Source organism: Numenius arquata, chromosome Z (genome assembly GCF_964106895.1).
Source record: "Numenius arquata chromosome Z, bNumArq3.hap1.1, whole genome shotgun sequence".
Taxonomy (NCBI): domain Eukaryota; kingdom Metazoa; phylum Chordata; class Aves; order Charadriiformes; family Scolopacidae; genus Numenius; species Numenius arquata.
The window spans coordinates 22027171-22051706 of NC_133616.1; the positions used below are offsets into that span (position 1 = coordinate 22027171).

Consider the following 24536-nt stretch of genomic DNA (forward strand, 5'->3'; position numbering starts at 1 on the left):
TGTATCCTAGTCTAAATGTGGATATTAGCAGCTTCCTTGTTACACGGAGTTGATTGTGGTTGTGTTTGGGTTCGAAGTGTCATAAAAATGTGTGTCACCTTTGGCCTCTTATCCCAAGTGTATAACAACAGAACCAGAGGAAATGGTCTGAAGTTGCGGCAGGGGAGGTTTAGATTAGATATTAGGAAGAATTACTTTACTGAGAGAGTGGTCAGGCACTGGAACAGCCTGCCCAGGGAGGTGGTTGGGTCACCATCCCTGGAGGTATTTAAGAGACATGTAGATGTGGCACTTCAGGGCATGCTCTAATGGCCAAGATCGTAGGGGTTTTTTTTGTGTGTGTATGGTTGGACTCGATCTCAGAGGTCCTTTCCAACCGTGTCGATTCTGTGATTCTGTGATTTTTTTCTGCTTTTGTTTCTAATACTCTTCACTATCTGCCCTAACAAAAGCACAGAGAAGTCTTGTTAGCAGAATTTGCAAATCATCCTTCTAATAGGAGACATATGCTAACACATAAAGCCCAGACGATAGTATTTTTCAGGGCTTTTTTCTTTGTGTTTACTTTGAGAGTTCTTTGTGTTTTCTTCTGAACAATATGGCAAGGTTTACTGTCAGCTGTTTTTCTATTATATCTGTGGACAAGCCAGTAATTGCACTTGTTTCAACTAATAGCCTCAGCATTTCTCAAGTGGAAGCAACCAATTCCCAGTTCAAGTCATCTTCATTAGTGCATGTCCAGCTCTAATCTGTACCCGACCACGTTTCATACAGAGCTTCACGAAGCTGAATCAACAAGGTGTATGAGCCTTCTCTGAATACATGTCCTGGGTGGGTTTTTTGGTCTTGCAGTAGGACCTCGCATCAGATAGTCGTTTCAGCTTATCAGGGTGGAGGTAAACCTCTAAAACCCGATCACTTTTATTTGAGTTTTTTACCTGTACAGAGGCAGTAGGTATGATTTGACACCCTTTATGAATGCAGTACGTTTATTTTAGCTGACACACCTGGCAGACACCTAGAGTTAACATACAGCTGGCCTGAGCGGTGTTGTGCTCAATGTCCTCGTCACAATACCCAGGTCCCTTTTGCTGACCTCAGCAGAGGGTGCATTGGCCTTCCTTGCCCCTTGGACCATGCTGGCCCTTGGCTGTACTGAGCAGTCTTCTGAGTCCCTGGGGCAGCGTTTCCCTCAGTGATTGTTATGCTTCCCCCCCCCCCCGACCCCTCTCCGTGTTTTTTTTTTTTTTTTCTCTTGAATTACGAGTACCACCTCAGCAGTCTCATTTCTCTCCTGTTTGTTTTGTTTTTTTTTTTCAGTTATTATTTTATTTATTTGTTAATCTTGCATGGCTCTGGTATGTACTAGCAGAGTCTGGGTTGCACATCTGTTTCTCCCCAAACTGCACCCTGGGGCAGAGATCCCTGAAGTCATAGGCGTAGTGAGTTACAGGAGGAAATGCAAGTGATAAATAGCTGTATAGTAGCAAGGCCTACATAGAAAACCGTGTAAAAGGTGGCCTTATTTTTAGTGCTTTTTCACATTTGTTGATACCGTTATTTAATTTCTTTTCCTTTTTGGTCCCACAGAATAGTGAAACTGGGATACCACAATGCAGTTTTGCTTCAACATGATCAAAACGTTAAGAATGCTTTAAACTAGGGATGAAATTGCAGCTGTAGAAAAACAACTAATTTTGCCACATTTCATTGCTTACATACCTGAAAATTTGGATTATAAAATTAAGAAAAGCAATGACTGCTTAAAATGTTTTATTCCAACGTTATGTATTGCATTTTCTTCCGCTTTATCTCATTATCTTTCTCCTGTGTTCTTAGGAGATTCTTAAGAATGAAAATTATAGAGAAGAAATGAAACAGAAAATCAAAGATGTATCCGAAAAGGATAAACTGCTTCAGGCCAAGGCATACCAGGAGGGACTTGTTGCTGAGCCGGCTCACACTCAGGTTAAAGGCCACGCGTCAGCCCCTTACTATGGAAAGAAGGAGCCTTCACAAGACCCAACGAGCACGGCAAGTACCTTCCAGCCAGGCTCCTGGATGCCACCAGGCAGTGGCAGTAGTCAGAATAAGTAAACCATTGTAATGTACAGATACTGCTAACGGGTAAATATTTTAATGGACAACATCAACAGCTGTTAGATGTGAATGTGCAATAAAGTAATGTTAAAGCCATGTCGTTTATTTTTGCAGAACTGTTTAAATAGGCTTAATCACAACAAACTAGTGTAAAATGTTTGCGCTTGGTGAAAAACAGGATGTTACCAAGTTAACTTTGTTTATGATAGTTGCTGTTCCTCAGTTACTTGTGAAATCAGAGGTAGACTTTCTAGTTCACTGAATTTTCTTAAAATAATTTTTCCTTGAAGTCTCATTTGTTTTTAAAATTGTTTTTGATGTAATAAATTTTAATTAATCAGTACACTTAAATTTTCCAAAACCTAGGAGTCAGCTTAAGATAGTTCTTCAGAATGCTTGTTAATTCCCTCTGTCAGTGCTGGTGTACTTCCCTCTGCCAAGTGGATGGAAAAGTTCATTCATTAACAGGAATCACTATGGCACTAAACTGTGACTACACACTGTATTAATCTTAAGACACATTACTGTAACTTAAGTATAAGATAACAACATATTTGAATAATGTTTGATTTGCAGCCAGCAGTGAGCACAAGATAAAATCAGGCTGCGTTAAACTATGTATAACTACTAAAATAGAGGTTGGAAGCACTTGGTAAAGCTGCTGGAAAATAACAGAGTTTGGCACAAGGGACTGTCAATAAAATAATTAGATTTTATTTTTGGTGTATGTGGACACTTCCCTAAATTGTTAGATGTATTTGACCATAGTTTAGATACATAAAGTGTGCAGATTATTTGCTTAGAGATGATGTAGCAACTCCAAGTCAAAATAAAGACCACACAATTTTCTGAAAAAAAGTATCAAATTTATTTATGCTGTGGATCCTTTATCAGTTCTCCATGTGTTTTAAGCTATGTAGGTATCAAAGGTGGAACACACACACATTGGCAAAGCTTGAGACAAAACAGTGGAGACTTAATCCCATGTATTTATAAAATGCCAAAATGTCATTTTCTAGTAACACTTTGATCAACAATACTTCACATTTACTTTAAGTCATTTCACTTAGAGTCTCCACTCTTAGAATCCCCCTTCGTGTCAGCCAGCTCTATAGGTCTCCTCATCTGAACAGTGCTATTATTTGAAAGTTTTATTTTTAAACATAGTGAAGGACTTGTTGCTAGAATGCACAAATCTGTGCTGTTTAGAAATGCGCTGTCTGAAAACCTAATGCTTGTCAGCATTAAAACCACAAGCTCTTTAGAACTAGACTACTGATAAAAATTAGACTTTGAAAAATTAATCACTTCTGTTAGAAAAACATGAATTGGAATTAAGGTTAAATAATTTTGGCGTATTTACAACGCAAATCCCACATGGACTTTTTCCAGTATGCCAGCATTTTGCAACCTGGAAGGCAGCACAGTTTGAAGAGCCACAAGAACAAATATCCCCAAAATTAGAACAAAGATCAGAAGGTCCTAAATCATAGGTAGCCAGAAGATTAGCAAGTAACAGGAACTACTGTTACCAGCATGCACATCCTCCTTCTGTACTCCCCCACAGCCACCCACTATAGGTCACTAGGACACAGCACACTAGGCCACCTGGGCCTTTGGTCTCACCCTGTTTATGGCTATTCTTTGAGGCATAAGAAGTTTCTGAAGGCAGAAACAAATTAGTTACAGGTGGAGTGTTCAGGTGATCTTTAGGGAAAAACCAAACAACATAGTACTGTATTTTGTAGAACACTGAGTGGCTTAAGACAAATGAAGGTCGTAAGAACAAGCAATCAGTTTCCTTAAGTTTGGACTGAATTAAAAAAACTGTTGATGGCTGGTAATTCAGGAAACAGGAAAAGCTAATTTAGGTTCTTCTGGCAGACAAGACCCACCATCACAGACACTACAGCAGCCCCTATGGGCACGCAGCTGAATGAACTGCAGGCCTTGGAGCGTATCAGTAAGGGATGCTACCTAACTCTGAAGGTAGCTTATCTCCACAGCTCTGCTGAAGGTATACCAAAACTTGCCTTTCTGGAGTCCGGTTTACCATTCACATAATTTGAAAATTTAAAGACACTTGTCAAGTCATAGCTCAGCTAAGGAAAAAAATAAAAAATCTACCTCCAGAACCACCCAACAGATTAATTTTTTAATTTAACATGCAAATTTAGAAAAGCAACCTGCACTAAAACACAAGTAGTAGATTAAGTGACTATAGTGTCACTTGGGCAAACTTTTAACACAAATCATCTCAGCAGAAAAAAATACACTGAAGGGATTAAATTTCATACTTCAAGAAATAACATCAAGTATCAAAGGACAGTTACAAGACAAAATGGACAGGTGTTTCATTTAAAAAGTGAATTTTTTGCACAGGGAAGACCTTTTTTTGCCCATTTAATCCTTCTTTGTTCGTTTGGCTTTTGCAATATTCTCTTGGCGTTTCTGCTTCTTCTTTTGCTCTCTCTCTCTGGCCTCAATCATTTTTGCAAGCTTCCATGAAAGTGCTGCACTAATTACAAACAATGGCGTAAGGGCCAAGATTACTGTCGTGAGAAAGCCATATGGGTCCTTTGCAGCCCACTCCACGATGTATTCAGCCCAAGCCTTAATATCAATCATTTTTTCTGTTTTTCTATTGGGATAACCCTATGGAATAAAAAAAAAAAGAAACAATTTCTGAGTATTCAGAAAAATAAAAGCACACATACATGGCAATTAACATTTTAATATGTCATCTTCTTTCATTATTAAAGAGCAAGGTCATTTTTGCTACGAGTAGCACATAGTATGTGAAAGGAAGCGCAATACAAAGTGTTGGCAGCTGTACTACCTACACCGTTTACAAAATAATTAGGCATTTCATCTAAGGGAATCTGAGAAACCCTCAAGAAAAAAATTGCTTCGTGGAAAGAAAAAAAAAAAAAAAAGCGAGGTCTGTGCTGCTTCGGAAGAGAGGGGCAGGGAGCCCCGCCGGCTTACCTCTCGCTGGCTGTTACTGGGGAGGCGAGGGACCCGAGGCAGCGCTTTAATGAGTAAGCCCGCAGCAGTCGGCGAGTCAGAAACAACCCGAGAACCGTGTCAGCAGCGCCCACGGCGGTGCCCGAGGGCAGGCCGAGGCCGCCCCGGGCCGCCAGCGCCCAGGCGGGGCGGGAGGCCCGGAGTCCCTCCGCCCGGGGCCGGAGCCTGGCAGCCGCCACACGGACGCCTCCCGGCGACCCACTCCCTCACGACACCCCCGCTGCCGCCACTCGGCGCCCTCCCCGCCCGTTAACGGCCGGCCGCGCGCCCCGCCCAACGGCCGCGCTGTGCAGGCCGCCCCACCGCCCTCACCTGCGGCGGAGGGGGGTCCCAGCCGCCGCCTCGGACACCCCCCAGTCCTGCCGGGCGACGGAAGAGCGGCGCCGAGATCCCTGCGGAGAAAAGACACAGGCCGTGAGGGGAAAGCGCTCGGGGCGGCCCCTCCAAGGCAGCGTTCCCCTCCGCCCGGCTACAGGTCGCCGCTGCCTGAGGGGTGGGAAGGCATGGCCGGGGCGCCTACCCTTACTCCCACCACCCCGCCCCGCCCCGCCCCGCCGCCGCCGCCACCGCCACCGCCACCCCCACCCCCCCCCCACGGTACCGCTGCCCTGGAGGGCGCTGGGCTGCCGAGCGGAAACAGGAAGGACGCGGCCGCTCCGCCCATACCGGCCGGGCACAGCGAGTCTGCCCGCCGCGGCTGGATAGAGCGGCCCCGCCGGCCGCCCCGCCCTCCTCCGCCTCCTCCGCCTCCTCCTGGGCGGGCGTCACTCCGGGGGCGGGGCAGGGCCACACCGGTACGCACGGGGATGGGCGTGGCCGGGGAGGCCACGCCCACGGCGAGGGTGGGGCCGCCCCGCCCCGCGGCCGCGGGAGTTGCTTCTGACGGACATCCGCGGGGAGCGCCAGGCTGGGGGCATTCGGGCAGCCCCCGCCCGCGGGTGGGTGTTGTGCGGCTGCAAAAGGCTGTGTCTAGGAAAAAGAAAAAATAGTTCCCCAGGTATCCGAGTGGATTTTTTCCCGTTGCGGAGTGACCCCCTGGAGGCTGGCGGCAGGACGCAGCTCGTAGCCCGTGCCGGCCTGTCAGGGCTCGGTGACCCGCTCCGGCCGGTGCCAGTCTGGGAGCCGGTGCCCTCCCTGCAGGCGCGGTGGTGCCACCGGTCTGTGATGTCTGCCTTTCCTCTCCCGTCATCGCGCTACTCAAGTGCAGCGCCGGGTCTGGAGGCCGACCACAAGTAGCCTCTGCCGGTGGCGTGGCAGGATGTATGTCCTTGTGCAGGATTGTGTTCCCCCGTGGGACGTCCTGACCGGCTCCGTTGGCCTCCGGGTGACCAGCTGCAGCGCCCCACGCAGCTCCCAGGGGTGAAAGCGCCGGGCAAGAGCTGCCGGCTGCTGTCAGGGCCGAGCTGGTCCCACCGCTCCCCGCTGAACTGACCTCAGCAAAAACACTCCGCTGACTGCAGCGGTATGATCCCAGTGACCGTTAAAGCCTTTAGTATTCTCCTACTGAAAATTCAGGGTATGAGATTTTGCTTCATGTGTGTTGCACACTTCTCCCTTCCTACACGTGTGCATGCACACACTTATGTGAATAAAAACTTCATTATGTTTCCAAAGCAAAGTTAAACATAGATTAGGGTATTATCCTCGTAAGTGGGAAAATTTTGTTATCGCTTGAATTGTCTTGATCAGTTCCGGAGATCCTTTCTCTGTAGCGTAACAGCAAATGCTATAAAGGCACTCTGCTTTTGCATGTCTTTTCTTTCTTTGAATATTTATATTATTTAAAGGGCAGCACAGAGGCAAATAATAAGTATATTTTGTCAATGAGAAAGTAATTGAGGGAAATCTGACTAATCTAAAATGCTCTAGATTGAGTATGTTGAATGCAGTTTTGTGCTATGTGCAAGTTTTAATTATTTGTGCATTCTTATTCAAAACCTGTCTGTAGTGTTCTGGCTCTTATAATATCTTTCGAGAATAGAATAGAATAGAATGGAATAGAATAGAATAGAATAGAATAGAATAGAATAGAATAGAATAGAATATTTCAGTTGGAAGGGACCTACTGATCATCTGGTACAACTGCCTGACCAGTTCAGGGCTGAACAAAAGTTAAAGCATGTCATTAAAGACATTGTCCAAATGCCTCTTAAACAATGATGGGCTTGGGGCACCAACCATCCCTCTAGGAAGCCTGTTCCAGGGTTTGACCACCCTCTTGGTAAAGAAATGCTTCCTCATGTCCAGTCTAAACCTCACCTGGTGCAGCTTTGACCCATTCCCACACATGCTATCACTGGATACCCGGGCAACAGAGCTCAGCACCTCCCTCTCCACTTCCCCTCTTCAAGAAGCTGTAGGGAGCAATGAGGTTGCCTCTCAGCCTCCTTTTCTCCAAACTAGACAAGCCCAGAGTCCTCAGCTGCTCCTCACAGGACATTCCCTGCTGCTTAATATCACCACCTGCTGCAAAATTAATTTGCAGTTCCAGTCTTTCACATAATAGTAATAGTCTCATCTGTCTGTCTTTCTGTGTCTTCTCTGCCTTATTGATTTAAAAGAGGAAAGTGCCTGATTCATTGTGGCAGGAAAGACAGAAAAAGTCGGGATTCTTAATTCGCTTTTCTAACAAACCAGATCTTATGTAATTACCTTTTCTGGTGTCCTTCTTCCCCTGACAGCTTCTGAAGTTGTTGGCTGGTTATATTGGCAAAGTACTAGAAGTCTCATACATAATAATTCTGCTCCTTTAAGATTTATTAAAATAGGCAGCTAGGGAGAGAAGAGAGGCCCAGGCTACAACCTTGACTGAATGCTGCAGTGCATCTGTATTAGGAATGAAGACTTTTTATGGGATTACTACCCAATGGGAAGCTTCATTTGGGGCTTTCACTCTACCAAATTGAGAATACTTCAACCACAAGGCCACAGGAGATCAGGGTGCTTGCTTTGCTTTTCTGAGTTACTCAGTTGTTGTACTTTAAGTAGTCAAAGAGAGAACAGAAATTCCAGAATTCACTACAGCTTGAACAAAGTGGCACAACTCTTAGCACACCATCAGAATACTTTAAAAGACCACATTAAGGATATGTTTATGTTAACTATAATTTTCACAGTTAACTGCTAATTTGTAAATGTACACTTTCTTTCACATCTCATCTAGAGTTCCTTTAAATGACCCTGTTCTGTTACTTATAACTACATATGTGCCTATGTGTATTTTAAGACAGACGCTCTTTAATTTAGTGTCTTTCAGTTGCAAATGGATGAGTGAGAGAACTGGAGGGCTTAGGAAGGAGCAGGAAAGGATCCACTGATGAAAGATCACATCATTTGAAGTATGAAAGTCACAATTCATGCTCAACTTCATAATGGTTTATGTAGGTGTCCTTCCAGATATCTAGGCTAGGAAGGAACTTTACTCAGGATAGAGTTAAACTTTTCAGCAGCTACATAAACTCAATGGCAGCAGCTACAAAAGTAGCATCAAAGTATAATACAGTATGAATTTATGAACCATCAACTTTCATAAAATTAATTCACTAGCTAATTTTTATATATATATATAAATGTATGCATGAACAGCATTAAAAGTTCTGTTTCAATGGAATTTCATGAGAGCATGCTGAACAGGACGAGCATTACTGTCCATTGTCACACTTTCAAAGAAGGAGTGGGCAGATGAATGGAAACAGCACTCGAAGAATCCACAATTATAAAGTAAGATACAACACAGAGAAATCTGCTAAGAATATGATACAGGCATGAAAAATGGGAGTTACTTGAATGAAAGCAAAACCTTTCTCATACCAACAGTGACTGAAGAGTCTGTGAGTGTTTGAGAGTGTGTGGTGAAGACAAGCTTTGAGTAAATGTATTCATTTCACTCAGATGCGTCTACAAGTGTGAGTGGTCCAGAATCACTCTGTGTTAGGAAGCCGCTAAGTATTTCACGCAGTGCCATCTCTAGCTACCCTTTATCATTTATAAATTCTGAGGATAAACAAATTCCATGAAGTTAGGGGTTTTTCTACATATAGCAGAATTCTCCAATAATCTTTACGTATGCTTATTAATGTCCCAGACATGTTGTACTACACCTGCTGAATGTCCCTGTTTCTAGAAGAGCTAGGTGGAATTCCTGTGCCATTGCACAATGGTGGTTTTTTGAAGAGTTTTGAAAAGTAACTTGACTATTGTTTTTTTCTCCAGCCTGTAAAATCTCTAAGCTGTGAAAGCTTTATTGGCATTGTTTTGACCATGTATGATATATTCACAATATGTGCCAGCCAATAAACATTCTGGGTTTCATGGCTTTAGTGAGCCAACAAAACTCCTTTGTACCACTGGGGATTAAGGATTCCTTTTCTGCTACAAATCTTTGTTTAAGAACAAAGTGTTCTTGGTGTTTTATGTTTAAGTGGATCTACAGTATATCTTTATTCTGCAAATTGCATGAACAACCCCATATATTTGTAGTATGGCTACCATTCAACCAGCTAGGTCTGAGTATCCAAGATAGAAGTAGTCAAAATCATGAGTAATTCTGCTGCTCTACTTAATTCACTTCAAACCATCCTTATCAATTGTTCTGGTACTTTCAAGGAGAGCGCATGCATTGGGACAGTGCACAACCCCTTAGGCCAAGTAATGTGCTGCACACTTTTGTACCTTAAGAAAGTGATAGAAGTGTCTATATCTAATATTCAATTAAAGAATGATCAACTGCTTCTGTGCTCTAGGTGGACTCATTTATGTAAAAGAATTTTTTTTACTACCCTTTTGATGAGTGATAGGCCTTACTCCATCCTCTATTCGTTCCAATTTTAGGGCTTCTCACAGTTCAAAAAGGGCAAGAATTACCAAAGATATAAATGATATTTAGTCAAATAATAGAGATCTTTTCTTCTCCTGGATCCTTACTGCATTCTGATATGGTCATGATTGATATATGTGTTAACTGGATTCTTGGGTTATATTAAAGGAAAGGAGAGAAAAGATCATTATTGATACAGCTTTATAAATCCTTAGAGCTTTTCCCAGAGGTTGCTTAGTGCAGCAGTTCAGGTAAGAAAGTAAGAATCATGGCATCACATACCAACTGTGACACTAGGCCTGGGCTGATTCTGAAAATTTCAGGCATCTCCACAGAAGCCTGATCCCCCTGGGAGCAATGGAGGAAGGCAGTGGAGAAAGATTGGTGCCTCAGAGCAGCGATTCGGGCCCACCGCAATGCAAGTCATGCTGAAGCTGCCTGTTTCCTCTCACGGACCATAGAGGGCGCTAAGGATTGAGGATAGTGTTCCCAGCTCAATCACCTCAGTTAAATGCCAAATTGAAGTTCAAGGAACAAAACCAAACAGCAGATCCTTCGGTGAATCAACTCTCCATCTTTACGTATATGTAGGTGGCAATATTTATCCACCTTCTTAAAATATTTTGAGGTTGGTGAATAAAAGAAGCAGTGCCAGTATGACTGTTAGTTTAACTTTTAGGGTTCAGATTTTCCTTGATTTTGTAGAAGCTTAACAAGTAATTTATGTCTATGCTAAAGCCATATGCAAGCAATGGATCTAAACACAACCTTTTCAAATTCAAGGAGGACATATGCAGTTCTAATATTTCTTCTATTTGTGGTCTTACCCTATTTTCTATTACAAAAACTACAAAACCTGGTATTTCCAGTGGGTAACTAGACATCTCCCCAAAACTGTGTATCAGCAGGTTCACTTTGTGGCTTCTTCAACAGAGAAGGCAAAGTTGAGGAGACTGGTTGACTTTAAGCCTTAAATCACGTTCTGTTTAGAACTTAACTGATGTATGCTATAAGATAAGAAACTTAGCCTGCCCTGCATATACTATGTATGTTCTGAAAACAAGAACCATACTTTTGTCTGCTCCATCACATTTTGCAGAAGAGCTGAACATAGTTATTATTTTTATAGTTTCTTTCCAAGAGCAGTAGGAAGTAACAATACTGTGTCACCATCTCTTCACCAGGTCATACTGTCCCTAATTGGAATTGAACAAATGTCCCAGGATAATGCCTGGAAGAACATCCTTACCTGAATCATTCTGCTCTGCCTATGGTGTAAGAATGAGGCCCTCATACTTGCAGTAATAATAATTGTACGGTATGAACATTTCAGTGCTCTGAAATGTTCATCACACAGCCAGGGAATATCTCTCACAGCTGTTCTAGTTCCTTACTAAATTCTGGTTCAAGTAACACATTTTTCCACACAAAAATTCCTTTTCACAGCTTCAATGATTTTTATTTCCCTTTTACAGAGTACCACAAGTATTCCCGGTGATGCAGAGTAAAAGTGAAGTTTGAGACTGTCATTATAGGATATACTTTAGTGAGTCCGGACTGCTGTCATAACAAAGGACCCTAATTCTAATTCCTTATTCCTTTTGGGCAACTAGCCTATATGCTATGGTACATTTTAGCTGTGTGTTATATGGCTGGCATTTTTCACCTGAACATGGCAGTTTCTTTTTTTGCTTATGTGTCTTTAGAAGCACTTTATAAATTGTTGTGAGCTCTCTGCTAATGAAAGACACTGTATAAATTTTTAGTACCAATAATAAATGCCCACTTCAGTATTATATTAACTTACAAGAGTACTATATGTATGAGTCACTGAGATCTGAAGACAGCCAGCATTGTTGGCTGCTTCCTGCTCTGTCTTATATGGAAAGAGACTGTTGTCAGTGGAAGCGGGAGTCTCTGCCTCATTTGATTTCTTAGTCTTATGGTATGGAATGCTATAGCAGTCTGTAGCATTACGTGTACATCCCTCTTGCCTTCTGCTTGGCAGCAAAGTAGTCCTTAGCAAAGAAGAAAAATCTGATTTGTTACCTAGTTTTCATGCTAGAGTTAAAACATTTAAAGATAAAAGCTTTTCAGTTCATCCTTAGCGAAGCAGAATAGTCAAACATAGAAGAACATTGCCAAGACTAGAACATCTAAACATCATCCAGTCTTGATGCTGATTTTGTGGTCTGAAACACCTCAGCTTCAGGATCACATGTTTAAATAATACCACATATTCAAAAGACAGTCAGAAAAGGTATGTGTTTCACTGCTATGGAACATGTACTTATTTCCTTCTTCCTCAAATTATGGGAAATAAAGTTCTTAGAAATTCCGTCACAGCTGTGATATCTTGCTGACATAAATTTACCTTTATCGTAACAGCAGTGGCCAGTTTTGCAAAATGTATAAATGTGTGTTCTTGGAATTCAGTAGTTGATGATATGCATATCAGCATGGGTAACTGTCAGCTTGCCTGTCCTTGCCAATGCCAGGTCCACTCCTAAGTTTCAAACATATGGAGTATACACTTAGAACAGGCATCACTTAGCAAAAGCAACCAACTAAAATTGTGTAACTTAGGTTGTCACTGAATACAGTAGTATACATCTGATTTGTTTAGAAGCAGCCTGGTAGCCTAGCTTGCAAAGAAAGTTTAGCTCAGGGAACTGAAAATTCCCATCAGGGTGTTTCATACTTGCAAGAAAATCAGCTGCTTTTTCATTAACTCTTTCTCCATTCTGAAGCATACAACAGCAGTAGATTCAAATGCTCATCTGACTTGACTTTTTTTGGTAGCAGAAAGCCTTTATAGAAGAGAGCAGATATATTTTTAAAGGTGGAAATATTTCTTCCTGTATGCATGCTTTTTAAGAGCTCTACCCGCAGAATTAGCATAGGAATTTTTTCTCTACTTTCCAAAGGTTCACGGTCATACTTGGCAGGAGGCAGCAAGGGCAGGCCACTCTGTAAGGGAAGGTGACCCAGGGCCTAAGGCAGGCAGGACAGTGGCCTCACTAAGGGTGCAGTCCTACAGTACCTGACTGCAAAGAGCAGAGAAGGCTTGGTGATGGTAGCAAGGTTCAGCCAACAGCTCAGATCACTAGGCAAGCCTGTAGTGATGAGGCAGGTCCAAGATCAAGCCAGAAAGTCAAGTGAGCAGGTCAGGATCAGAGTTCAGAGTCCAGAGTCAGGAAGGTAGACCAAGCACAGGCACACCTGCAACAAAATTCAGACAGACACTAAGAGCAAGAGCCCGAGCTTAAAAGCAGCTCTGGAGCAAAGGTGGACAGGACCCCATTTCCCACAGCTTTTTCTCACACTACTCTTTCTATGCAGCCCTCTGACTCAAGATCACAGAGCTGCATCAGTGCTGAGCTTGAGCCATAGGCAGCTAAATCATAGAATCAGAATATCTCAAGTTGGAAGGGACCCATAAGGATCATCAAGTCCAACTCCCTGCTCCTCACAGCACTGCCTAAAACTAAACCATATGACTAAGAGCATCGTCCAGACACTCCTTGAACTCTGACAGGCTTGGTGCCATGACCACTTCCTGTTCCAGTGTCCGACCACCCTCTCAGTGAAAAACCTTTTCTTAATATCCAACCTGATCTTCCCCTGACACAGCTTCCTTCCATTTTCTCACGTCCTGTTGCTGGTAACCAGAGAGAGGAGATCAGTACCTCCCCCTCCGCTGCCCGCTCTGAGGAAGGTGTAGTCTGCCATGAGGTCACCCCTCAGCCTTCTCCAAGCTGAACAAGCCAAGTGACCTCAGCTGCTCCTCCTACGTCTTGCCCTTGAGACCTTTCGCTATCTTGGTCTCCCTCCTCTGGACACACTCTGATAGTTTGTTGTCCTTATACTGAGGAGCCCACAATTGCCCACCGTACTCGAGATGGGGCCTCAGTCCCTGGAGAAGAGGCACGCTTGGGGCCCTAACAAAGCTTGATATGCCAACTGCATGTTTATTTAGTCTGAGTTGACTTGCTTTAATGTCTAGAAAAAAATTAGGATCCACACCTGTAATATTGAGCATGGTAAGGTGAACTGTTCTTCTTATGGCTGATGATACAAGTAAGTTAAGAAGCTGGCCCCTAGTGTTACTTGCCAAAGTTTTTATATAAAGGGCCACTATCCAACTGGACCTGTGTTTGTAATTTCTCTCCAACAGTTCTGTCAAAATTATCTGGTTTAAAAACATCTATTACAAACATGTTTAAGATAAACTGTGTTTAAGGTCTGTTTAAGGTAAATGGAGTCATCTAACAGAACTGGTTTAGTATGCACTAACATATGCACACATATGCACAGAACATATGCACTATTGCTGGTAGGCTGTTAGGGGAAGCAACCTCTTAGTTCAAATTGACTGTGACTAGATCAGGATGTCTAAAATGTCCTTACACACTTCATGCTCTGAAAACCCTAGTTTTGGAAATTAAGACAGGAAAGTGTCTTCTGAGTGAATTAGTTTTATTACAAGCTATTGTGGGAAACTGTGTCTTCTAATCCCTTTCATAAACTAATAAAATTCAACCTGTAAATTATTTTTTTCCTGTTGGAGGGTTTGTGCAGAATGTATTTATTCAGGAGTTTCATAACATTTAAATTTCTGATCTAAATGTATCTATAGCCAGCTTATAAACATTTTTTTTAATGCCATCATTGGCCTTTAGTTTCATAGAACCACAGAATGGTTGAGGTTGGAAGGGACCTCAAGATCATCTAGTCCAGCTTGAGCAAGAGAGTCAACAGCACCTCCCAGTTTGGTATCATCAGCAAACTTGCTAATGGTGCATTCAACTCCGCCTCCAGATTGTTGATAAATATATTGAACAGCATTGGACCTAGAATTGAGCCCTGAGGAACACCGCTGGTGACCCATGGCCAGCCAGATGTAGCCCTCTTCACTACAACCCTTTAAGCCCTGCCATACAGCTGGTTCTTCACTCATCACACTGTGAACCTGCTCATCCCACAGCAGTATGATATATATATGTATGTCACAACAGTATGATATTCCCAGTTGATGTCTGGGAAGTTTAAATCTCCCATACCAATCCAGAAATTTTTCTTCATTGCCTAATTGCCTATAAAATAACTCATTTTCTTCATTGCCTATAAAATAACTCATCAGTGGTTACATCCTGGCTGGGTCATTGGTAGTAGACACCCACTACAACATCTCCTTTGTTTTCCATCCCTCTAATCCTTACTCCAGGGCTCTGAATTACATCATCACTAACTGTAAGGGCTGTACAGTCAAACCTCTCCCTTACACATAGTGTGACACCTCCACATCACCTGCCCTGCCTATCCCTCCTGAACAGCCTGTAGCCTTCCATCCTAGGACTCCAATCATGAGACTCATTCCACCAAGTCTCACTAATACCAATGACTTCATGGCTCTTGGACCTGACCAAAGCTTCCAGTTCATCCTGTTTGTTTCTCATACTGCTTGTGTTGGTGTACAAGCATTTCAGACATGCTTCTGAGCCCCTTGTGCTCCCAGGAGCAATGCAAATGTTCCCACTGGCATTGCCACCCTCAGCAGATGCCATGCCATGCTTTGGCTCACCTACTGCAACCCTGTTGGTATCCTCTTCTCCCTTTGATTCTAGTTTAAAGCTGTCTCGACTTACATCCAAAGACATGTTTTCCCCATTGGAACAGGTGGATCCCATCAGGCCCCAGCATACCCTGTCTCTTGAAGGCTCTTCCATGATTGAAAGGCCCAAAGTTTTGGCAGAGGCACCAGTCCTTGAGCCAGGTATTGATATCCTGGGCTCGCCTGTTTCTTCCAGAATCTCCCCACATTACTGGGAGAATTGAGAAAAATGTTGCCTGTGCTCCCGATTTTTTCAGCATTCTTCCCAGGGCTCTGAAGTCTCTTTTGGTTGACCTCAGACTTTTTGCTGAAACAACATTTGTACCCACGTGCAAGAGCAGAAATGGATAGTAGTCTGAAGGCTGAACTAGGCTCTTCTAGTTCCACTAGTCTTGTGGTGACATCCCGAACTCAGGCCCCAGGGAGGCAGGAAACTTCCCTGAAAAGAGGGTCCCATCTGCAAACGGGTGCTTTTGGTCCGCACAGGCGGGAATCACCAAAGACCATAACTTGCCATTGTTCCCAGGGCTGGTCTTAATGCAGGTTTTGTTACGGAGGGTTGGTCTCTCTGATCTTGGCAAAACTGCTTGTGCAGGTTCCTACTCTTTCTCATTATGGACTTCATCTACCGTACTCAGGGCCTCATAGCTGCTCATAGCTGCTTAGAGGGTTACTTAGAGGGTAAGGAGGGATACTTCTTACTGCTCTGTGCTTCTTCCATCCCTCCTTATCCCTTGTGACACTGCCTTCCTCCCGGTCCAAAGTAGATCCAGGATCTGCCTCTGTATTGGTCATGCTCAATTGGCTTTTGCGCATCACAGATGGCAGAGTATGGCTCCATTGATTAATCTCCCTCTCAGATTCTCAAATACTCCTCAGTTTGCTCACCTCCTGCAGCTCAGCCACCAAGCAGAGCAGTCCATCAATCTGGTCACATCTCCGGCAGTCTTGCTGGCAATCACTTTCCACCTCTGGGAATATCCCTTCACACATCCCACAGCCAGAAATCTGGGTAGTCGCATGCTCGACCAGGAGCAGTGCCTGTATGGCTGCATTGGTTCTACTGGGTGCTAGAAGCTCAGAAGAAGCAGGGGACACTGCTTTTTGCCATGTGGTCACCATGCTGCCACACACCTGCCTGCTGCCATGCACCTGCCTGCTGGGAATATATTTGCTCTGGCATCAGTTGCAAAAGTAGGTGGCAAAATCTAAAAAACCCATTTTGAGATAAAATTAAAGCAGCTTTTTCAGAAATAATAGATACAAAGAAAGGGAAAATTAAACAGTAATTTGTATCCTAAAGCAGAAAGTAGGAATTGCAGAGGGGTGGTAAGAGAAGTAAGTTCAGGAGGGTGAGCTTATAGTCAAGAGAGTTAAGGATAACTAGGAGTTCTGATTATGTTCTCTTCTAATAAAAGAAATGGTCCAGGAACAGTTGAAATGTTCAGTAAATATTTAGGACCTACATCTGGAGAAGAGTCTGGTTTATGGCCTAATATGTGCATGCACTTACTTATAAAAGGAAAGGTCAGGTTTACATATCTCAAAAGGACCCTTTTCCAGGGAAAGAATGATTCTATAAAGAAGCTGGTTTGAAGATATCTCATAGCCAGAATAAAAGAGGAGATAGAATAGGTGGTCATAGGAAATTTCTTATATTACATATTTAGTGAATATTCTATTGAACTGAAACTAGTGCTTCTTCTGACAATGATGTCAGTTGATGGTGGCAAACGAAGAAAATTTTTGCCTCCTATACTTAGTTTTTATTTACGATTAGAAAATGTAATTTTTATCCTTATTTTGAAACAGTCTTAGTCTATAGCATTTTAAATTGCATAATGACCCTCCAAATTAAGGGACAGGATATTTTTACTATTACGTTTCTTTTTATTTCCCAGCAATACTACCTTTCATCTAGCTTGGATGATGAGGTTGGTATTCATGCTCTCTGCCACATCTCCCCAAGGTGCTTAGTCTGTTTTTTTGCACATCATATAATGTTTCCTGGTTGGTGGAATGGCTTTGGTGTCCTTTTTGAATGGAAGTGTTTCATAATGTAGTTGAAGACTATGATTCAGCTTAACCTTTATATCACGTGGATACTGAATTACCTACTCTCACTTACATTTCAAGATTCCTTCAGCCTAATATGACACAATGTTCTTGATTCTGAGACTTGTCAGCAAACTGTGGTTAACAAAGAAACACCTGCATAACTAGGACTACTTCTTCCATTCAAAGTTTTTCTTCATTTCTCTCCTTGCGTTTTATGCTTTTTCCTCCAATTTGCTTCTGAAAAGGGAAGCGGTTTCCTCCCGGCTCCCATCAGGCATACATTACCAGAGCAATGTGTATTCTCCAAGGAAAACTTTTACTTCATCAAAAATACCAAGGAAGTATTCCAAAAAACAGAGGGCACACTTTTCCTGCTCTGATTCAAAAACATTTTTTACATTAGTCACAGTCCTTTTCAAGGCAGGGAGAGGCGAGGCCCCTTGTTTTCATTCTCAAAACATTTTGAGCCAAACAAGTATGTTTATACTCAGCCCTGAAGTTTAACTACTCCGTTCTTGTTGTGTTTATTTAATGGCTCAAACATTTCCACTGGAAATTTTGCTCACTCCATTTTGGAATGGAGAACAGAAAGACATGTGAGTTCTGGTGGTTCCCACAAACTGCCCGAACAATTGCATTGCCCACTCCAGCAGTGGAAAGAACAGCCCTCAGACTCATTTGTTAGATGAAAGATATTCATGACTCCTGAACCAGTTCTGCCTTGCTGATGTTGGTATTGAATTTCCCATTGACTTGAATGGAAGGAGAATCAAACTTGCAGAAATGCCCGTGAGAAACATGATGCAAATTTCATACCCACAAAACTATTGTTTACATTAGTCTAGGAGAGGCAAGTACTGAACTGTTTGGCTTTTTGGAAGCTGCTGCTTGATTTTACACCACTGGAGAACCTGCAGAAATAAAACAAATGGAAGGCAGAGGAGAGGACTGTTTGAATTGTTTAGAGATGATTGCCTATGCTGAATTTGCATGTTGGGCAAGTGCTTTACAAAATACCTCTGCCTTGGGGAGCTAATAAATTAAAACAGATGCACATAATTAAGACAGGTAAAACAAGTAGGAGGACTTCTTCCTTGCACTGTGCTTTCCTCAAAAAGCACAGAACAGTTGTGTCCCAGTCCCCTCTATCAGGGATTCAAATTAGATCCCTTAATGCTAGTGCTGGCTAACTGGGGAGGAGATAATTCTCAGATATTCTTTGCTCACTTTAACGTCCTGGTAGTGCCAGAGAAGTATAAAACAGCTTTAGTGTGACTGAGGACTGAGCTTCCACAATGGTAGGTTTGTTGCTTCTTTCACAGTAAATGCCTGTATTAATTTACAAACACTCCCATAAATCACAGCTGGAAAAAACTGTGTAAGTTACATATCTTCACTTTGCTGCCATGTGGTAGAAGTTGGGGCCTTACTGGCTATTTTCCCTTTGGAAAGAAATCAGTAATGTGATGTTTGGATATCCTCCAAGTACAACTTCTGCATTTACACTGTATGCATCTTTCGTGTGAGGTGCTGATAAGCCACACCCAAACAATTCTGTTTTCTCATGATTCTTCAGTCCCGATTCCAGTCAGTTCCATGGAAACAACTTTTAACAGAACTAGGACTAGGACTGGGACTACCAGTTGTAGGCTGTGCAAAATTCCCCCCACAAAGAATCTGCATTATAAATAAACCATATGGTACCCATTGCACCACATGTTTTTCTGTTATGCTGTGTTTAGCATCTTTCACCCTAAATTGAGAATGCATTAAAAAATGTATTGAACACAATGTAGTAAATGCAAATGCAATAATGTAGTGATTTCATGAAATGATACCAGTTTGATGCTCACTTAAAAATTATTTTTTATTATTTATCCTTCGATTCTTTGAAATCTTGGCCAGTTCACTAATGTGGTCAGTAAATATGGAAAAGAACATGAGATTCAGACATTTGCCTTCTGCATTAGAGTGCATCACTTTTTTTTACCACCTTTGAAATGTTTTCTTCTAGAGAGGTTGACTTTGGTCTCGGTTGCACTTCTCATATATTTGGTATTCAATACAGAAACTTCTTTGACTGTAACTTAGCCAGGAGCTCTCCCATAGCCCCACTTCTCTGCTAGCTGGGGAAGTCTATAGTGAGAATGCTCTATAATGGTGTGCGCTGATGTGTTGTTAAAGCTCTAATTTTAAAAATGCACAAGGTAGGAAATTTCAGACTTATTTTCAGAAATGAAAAATTTCTGAAATTTTTCTTTCTGTCATTTTCCCTTTTATGCCCTGATAGGACATGGAATTACATAATCCCAAATCTTCAGATATCAAGATGTGATATGATGCAGTCAAAAGTGAACTGCACTATTCTATATAGTAAGCCATGCAGATACAAGAATATACGTATATATACATATGTAATTGTGCACATACATATATATAAAAATACACAGAATAGTGTTCTGTCATACTATATTTGGACATACTCATTGTACAATCAGTCAACATAAAGGAACACTTAACAGTAATGACTATCACTGCTATCTTTAAAGGCAGTTGTGATTATGCTGTGTAAACACCAGAGGAATTAGATTTAATGTCTGTGCAGAAAGTGGTAAAATAAGAGGGAACTTAATTCTATAAATGCAATTCTTAGTTTCACAAAAGTTTCTTTAAGGTGGGCCTAACTGTGTCTACATTTATGTCTGCTTTAACGTCCTTGTATTTTGTCTGAGTGATATAAAGGGGCTGTAAAGTGGATTGTCTGTCTTTGTAGTTAGTATTGCTGCACTTATGTTAAAGGTTTTTATGGTTTTGATTTTGGTTTGAAGGGAGATTTGTATGTAACTATTTATTACTTGTCTGGTTAACAACTATAGCATAAATACAACACATAAAATAACCTCACAGGCTGCTAAAACTAGATATAGCTCAGACCACCTCAGTTTTCAGACCACTTCAGTATTACTTTAGCATTACTGTATGAATCTTTCTCAGTTATGATTTGTGGTGTTAAAGAATGTTACTCTTATTGACCAAAATTCCTTCAAACATTGCATTTTACTTTTTCTCATAAAAAAATAAAGGACAACATAGTGGAATGCTTTCTTTTTGCAGTCTACATTTCTTTTTATTTATTGATTTGATTTCTGCAGCACCAATTTGATTTCCTAGTGTATAAGGATACGTTAGTGTCTCTTTAAATCACTTGTGAACCTTTTAATAGCACCCTCTGTGTTTATAGAAGCTGCCAGAAACCAGTCAGCGCAGCAGCATGCCCCTAGCTATATCTTGCATGTTTGTGTATTATTTAGTAAGTGCGGTTATTTGGGACTCAATTATACCACATGGTTTCTTCATACTGTTTTTGTTGTGGAACAAGCAAAAGACATGTATAATGACCTACAGCTCTAAGTACCTTTCAGCATTTAACATGCTGAAAGCCTAGAAGGTTTCAGTACATTCTTCAGTTCATCAGACTTTCCAACTGTGAATGCTCCAATTTACATATTCTCCCACAAAAAATAAAGACACTCTAGGGACCAATGTTATGAAACCCCACCTACGTTGCTCTTGGTATTTCCAGCCCTTCCATCTCTCAGGCCTCATCCTCTTTGAACGCCTGCAAGATAAGAGGGACTATGTAGCATGCCTGGAATGTTTCTAAATCCAGGAACTAGTGGACCAATGAGGGAATCAGATTCCAGAGCCTAGGGCCTCGCAGGGGGAGTACTCTGTTATTCCTGAATTCCCAAATAGTTTGGAAAGCGTCAGATTTGGGGCTCTGCTTTTGGGCACAGCTATCTAACACATATGTAGTGATGGTGTACCAGAAGTGTAAAGAAGAAAATAAGGAATATATAGTTCCTTTGTCCAAGTAGTGGTTAGAAGCTGTAATTCTGAAAGCTAGAAGATTTTTCTATTCAAACATAACTATATCTTCACAGAGAATGTATACTTAAAATGACAATGTTTTCTGCTTATTAAATATAGTTAGTTGAATCCAGTTGCTTAGCTATTTAAAGAGGAGAATTCTAAATGAAATTGAATAGGAGTCAGTGTAAAAATGTGAACTGTCCATCATAGAGATATGGTGGCATTTTCTGTTATTTGCCTGAGATTTATTCTTCCTAGAACACATAATGCAGTGGTAAGAGCCAAGTGTTTGTCCTGTACTTTGGTCCAATACTGCAGATGTGTGCAGGGACCGTAGAAGATACAGGCTTCTTTGTGGACTTAGTTGTAGTATCACATTTCTTACACCTGTTCCTCCTTTCCTAAGAGATATGGTTAGAACCTGGAAGTTTCATTTTTCATAAAAGTATCACAGAACAATTACACCGGTTCAGGGCAAATACACTTTGCATAAAGCAGAAATTGAGAGGAATATGGTTTGGGACGGGTTTTTTTTAGGTCAATTTTAAGAAAGTATATGGAATTTTATTTTTCCTCTTTATATTAGCTGTACATTATTCCATATGAAAGACAATATACCACTACTACCAGTGAGTCAAAGTATTTTTATTTGTAAATTGCTTGGTGGAAGCTAAAAGATGTCCTTTTCTAAATTAAATTGGACTAGATTTTTACCAACAAAACAGCTGGATACTTGGAACTCTCCTGCTTGTGACAGTGTAAAATGGAGTAGGATAAGCATTACAGAGTAAGTCCCTTTGTGGACATTCATATTGTGTAAACAGGTTTTCCTGTTTACAGTATCTACCTCTAAAGTGAATTAAAGGCAACAAAGCTCAATTTTGCCTTGGATAGGGAGAAATTTGGAGATGCTATGGCTACTCAGTCATTTGACAAATGGTTGTCAAATGACCTACTAATTTTAATGCCAAGTTAGCTCTCTAGACTGTTTGGCTGCTATGTATGCATGTACCAGCCCAGGTAAAGGAGCAGGAACTATGTGCTAGCATTCCCCCATACACATGCCACTACTTCCCTTTCCTTGAGTCAGAGAAGTTCCTCCAACACACACTTTTCTACCTGTCAGGGCATGAAGAAAGAGCAGTGGGGGGAAAGAATTGCCAATGTTGGTAGCAGCTGGCTGTTAAATTTGGCCGTAATGTCAAACTACACCATCAGTTACCCAGTCACAGAATTCATCTGCCACACAACAAAATCACATCACGTCCTTTTGGGGATGAGTTGAGATATGATTCTCTTAGATAGCAAGAATAATACAGAACAATTGTACTGTAAAGCAAGATTTTCAAATGGTGGCCCACGGGCCATCTCTAGACCTTAGGGCACATCAACAAGATTTGACTCCAACAAATGCTAATCCTTAGGATAGATGTAGGTTGTAGTGTCACCCACCAAGCCTTTCATGTAACCCAGAGTGAAAAGATTTGAGAAGTACCAATTTGAATTGGCTCTGCTAGGCATCACAATGCCTACCACCTGCATTTTCAGCTCTTCCAAGCAATTGGAACAATATTGTGGGGGTCAGAGAAGTCTGCTCAACCAGGAGCCCACAATGTCTTTTTCTTCTTCTGTACAGCATATAGGATGAAGAAGAATCACTTGCATGTTGGTGCTATGCCAGGAAACAGCTGTACCCTGAGAGATCAACTCCATTCACTCATTTACACTGTGAACAGCATTAAGCATTTTGTCCACATGGACTTCTCTCTCAGGCTGCTGGCATTGTGTCTCTCCAGCTAAGGATGGGCTCCCTTCCAGGAACAGAGTAATGTTCTGTCCCTAATGCTCTCCGTCCCATCCCATCCCATCCCATCCCATCCCCATCCTCATCCTGAATCAAATTTCATTCCTGGATGGTTTTACATATGTCTCTTCCCCTGCTTCATGCACTGGACTTTTTCTTCTCTGATTCTAATTCAGCCATGTCTCTAACAACTATTGGTGGAAGGATTCATCTTGCTTACCTGCTATGACTGAGCCCCAGTACCTCATTACCGCTGCTAGAAAGATGTGCCAGTTGAAGGATTAAATTTATCTGACCCAACTCAGACATTCAGTTTGAGATAAGATGAACTGAAACCCAGGAAATGCCTAGTCATTTCTGCAGAAATGTTAATGGGACTTCATGTGAGTAGACCATTCATAAACATCTACTTAAATTTTGGTCACTCCCAAATGTATGCACTGCTTCTCTCCTCCTTCTTCTCATGCTGTACCACAACAGCCCTCCCACCCAAAATTAAGTGAATCTTCCTCATTACTCCAGAAGCACATGTGGGTACTTCAGCCTCACATACTCTTCAAACTGGACACCTTAAAAATCTAGTATAGCAGCCCTCACAGCAAAGAGAATGATGTTCAGAAAACATTTTTCCTCCGACTTAAAATGAATTTGCACTGTATAGCTTTCATGACTAGACTAGAGTTGCTTTTCACACTACATAAACATTTAGTAAAAAAGATTCTCTCCTTGCCTTCAGAAATGAACACAATTTTATGGTTCTATGTTTTGTGTTTCAGTATAGATTTTGATATTTTCTTTGCCTGGCACTTTTCAGAATGACACTGTGCTTATTGGATTGTATCATGAACTACTTGGTATTACCTAAACAGCTTTGAAATTTATAAAGCAATTTATAAATCAGGAAGTAACAACAGGAGAACCTTTATAAATACACAAGAGGATCTTTTCATTACATCTGGAAATTAAAAGTGTTTGTATTGAGATCATATGGCAGAAGCTAGGGAACCAATTTTTAGCATGCTGACTTGGTTAACCTGTTTGTCTATAGAAAAAAAATACCAATAAGGAAAGAAAAATTTATTCTGTAGAAATAAACATCTTAGTTATTTTCTAATAAAAACAGTTTTATTTATGGCAACATTGTGTGTATAAACATCTATATGAATTTGAGTTATTGCACATCACATAAAGGAGAACAGTCTGGTCTCTCAAGTCAGTAGTCCCACATAACAATAAAATTAGGT

At 41.6% G+C, this 24536-nt stretch overlaps 2 protein-coding genes across 2 annotated transcripts in view; one reads left to right on the forward strand and one right to left on the reverse strand.

Moving 5' to 3' along the window:
- Window positions 1–2955, forward strand: part of NDUFAF2 (NADH:ubiquinone oxidoreductase complex assembly factor 2) — a 64288-nt gene extending 61333 nt beyond the window's left edge. The window contains exon 4 of the mRNA XM_074165722.1: window positions 1840–2955. Within this exon, the coding sequence (XP_074021823.1) occupies window positions 1840–2097 (258 nt within the window). The 3' untranslated portion in view covers window positions 2098–2955. The remainder of the gene's footprint in view (window positions 1–1839) is intronic.
- On the reverse strand, window positions 2949–5770 carry SMIM15 (small integral membrane protein 15). The gene is made up of 3 exons (XM_074165723.1): window positions 5729–5770; window positions 5440–5519; window positions 2949–4755 (listed from the first exon to the last, which is right to left on the reverse strand). The coding sequence occupies exon 3, from the start codon at window positions 4726–4728 to the stop codon at window positions 4504–4506; it is 225 nt and encodes a 74-aa protein (XP_074021824.1). The 5' UTR covers window positions 4729–4755; window positions 5440–5519; window positions 5729–5770; the 3' UTR covers window positions 2949–4503.
- Between the last annotated feature and the right edge of the window lie 18766 nt (window positions 5771–24536).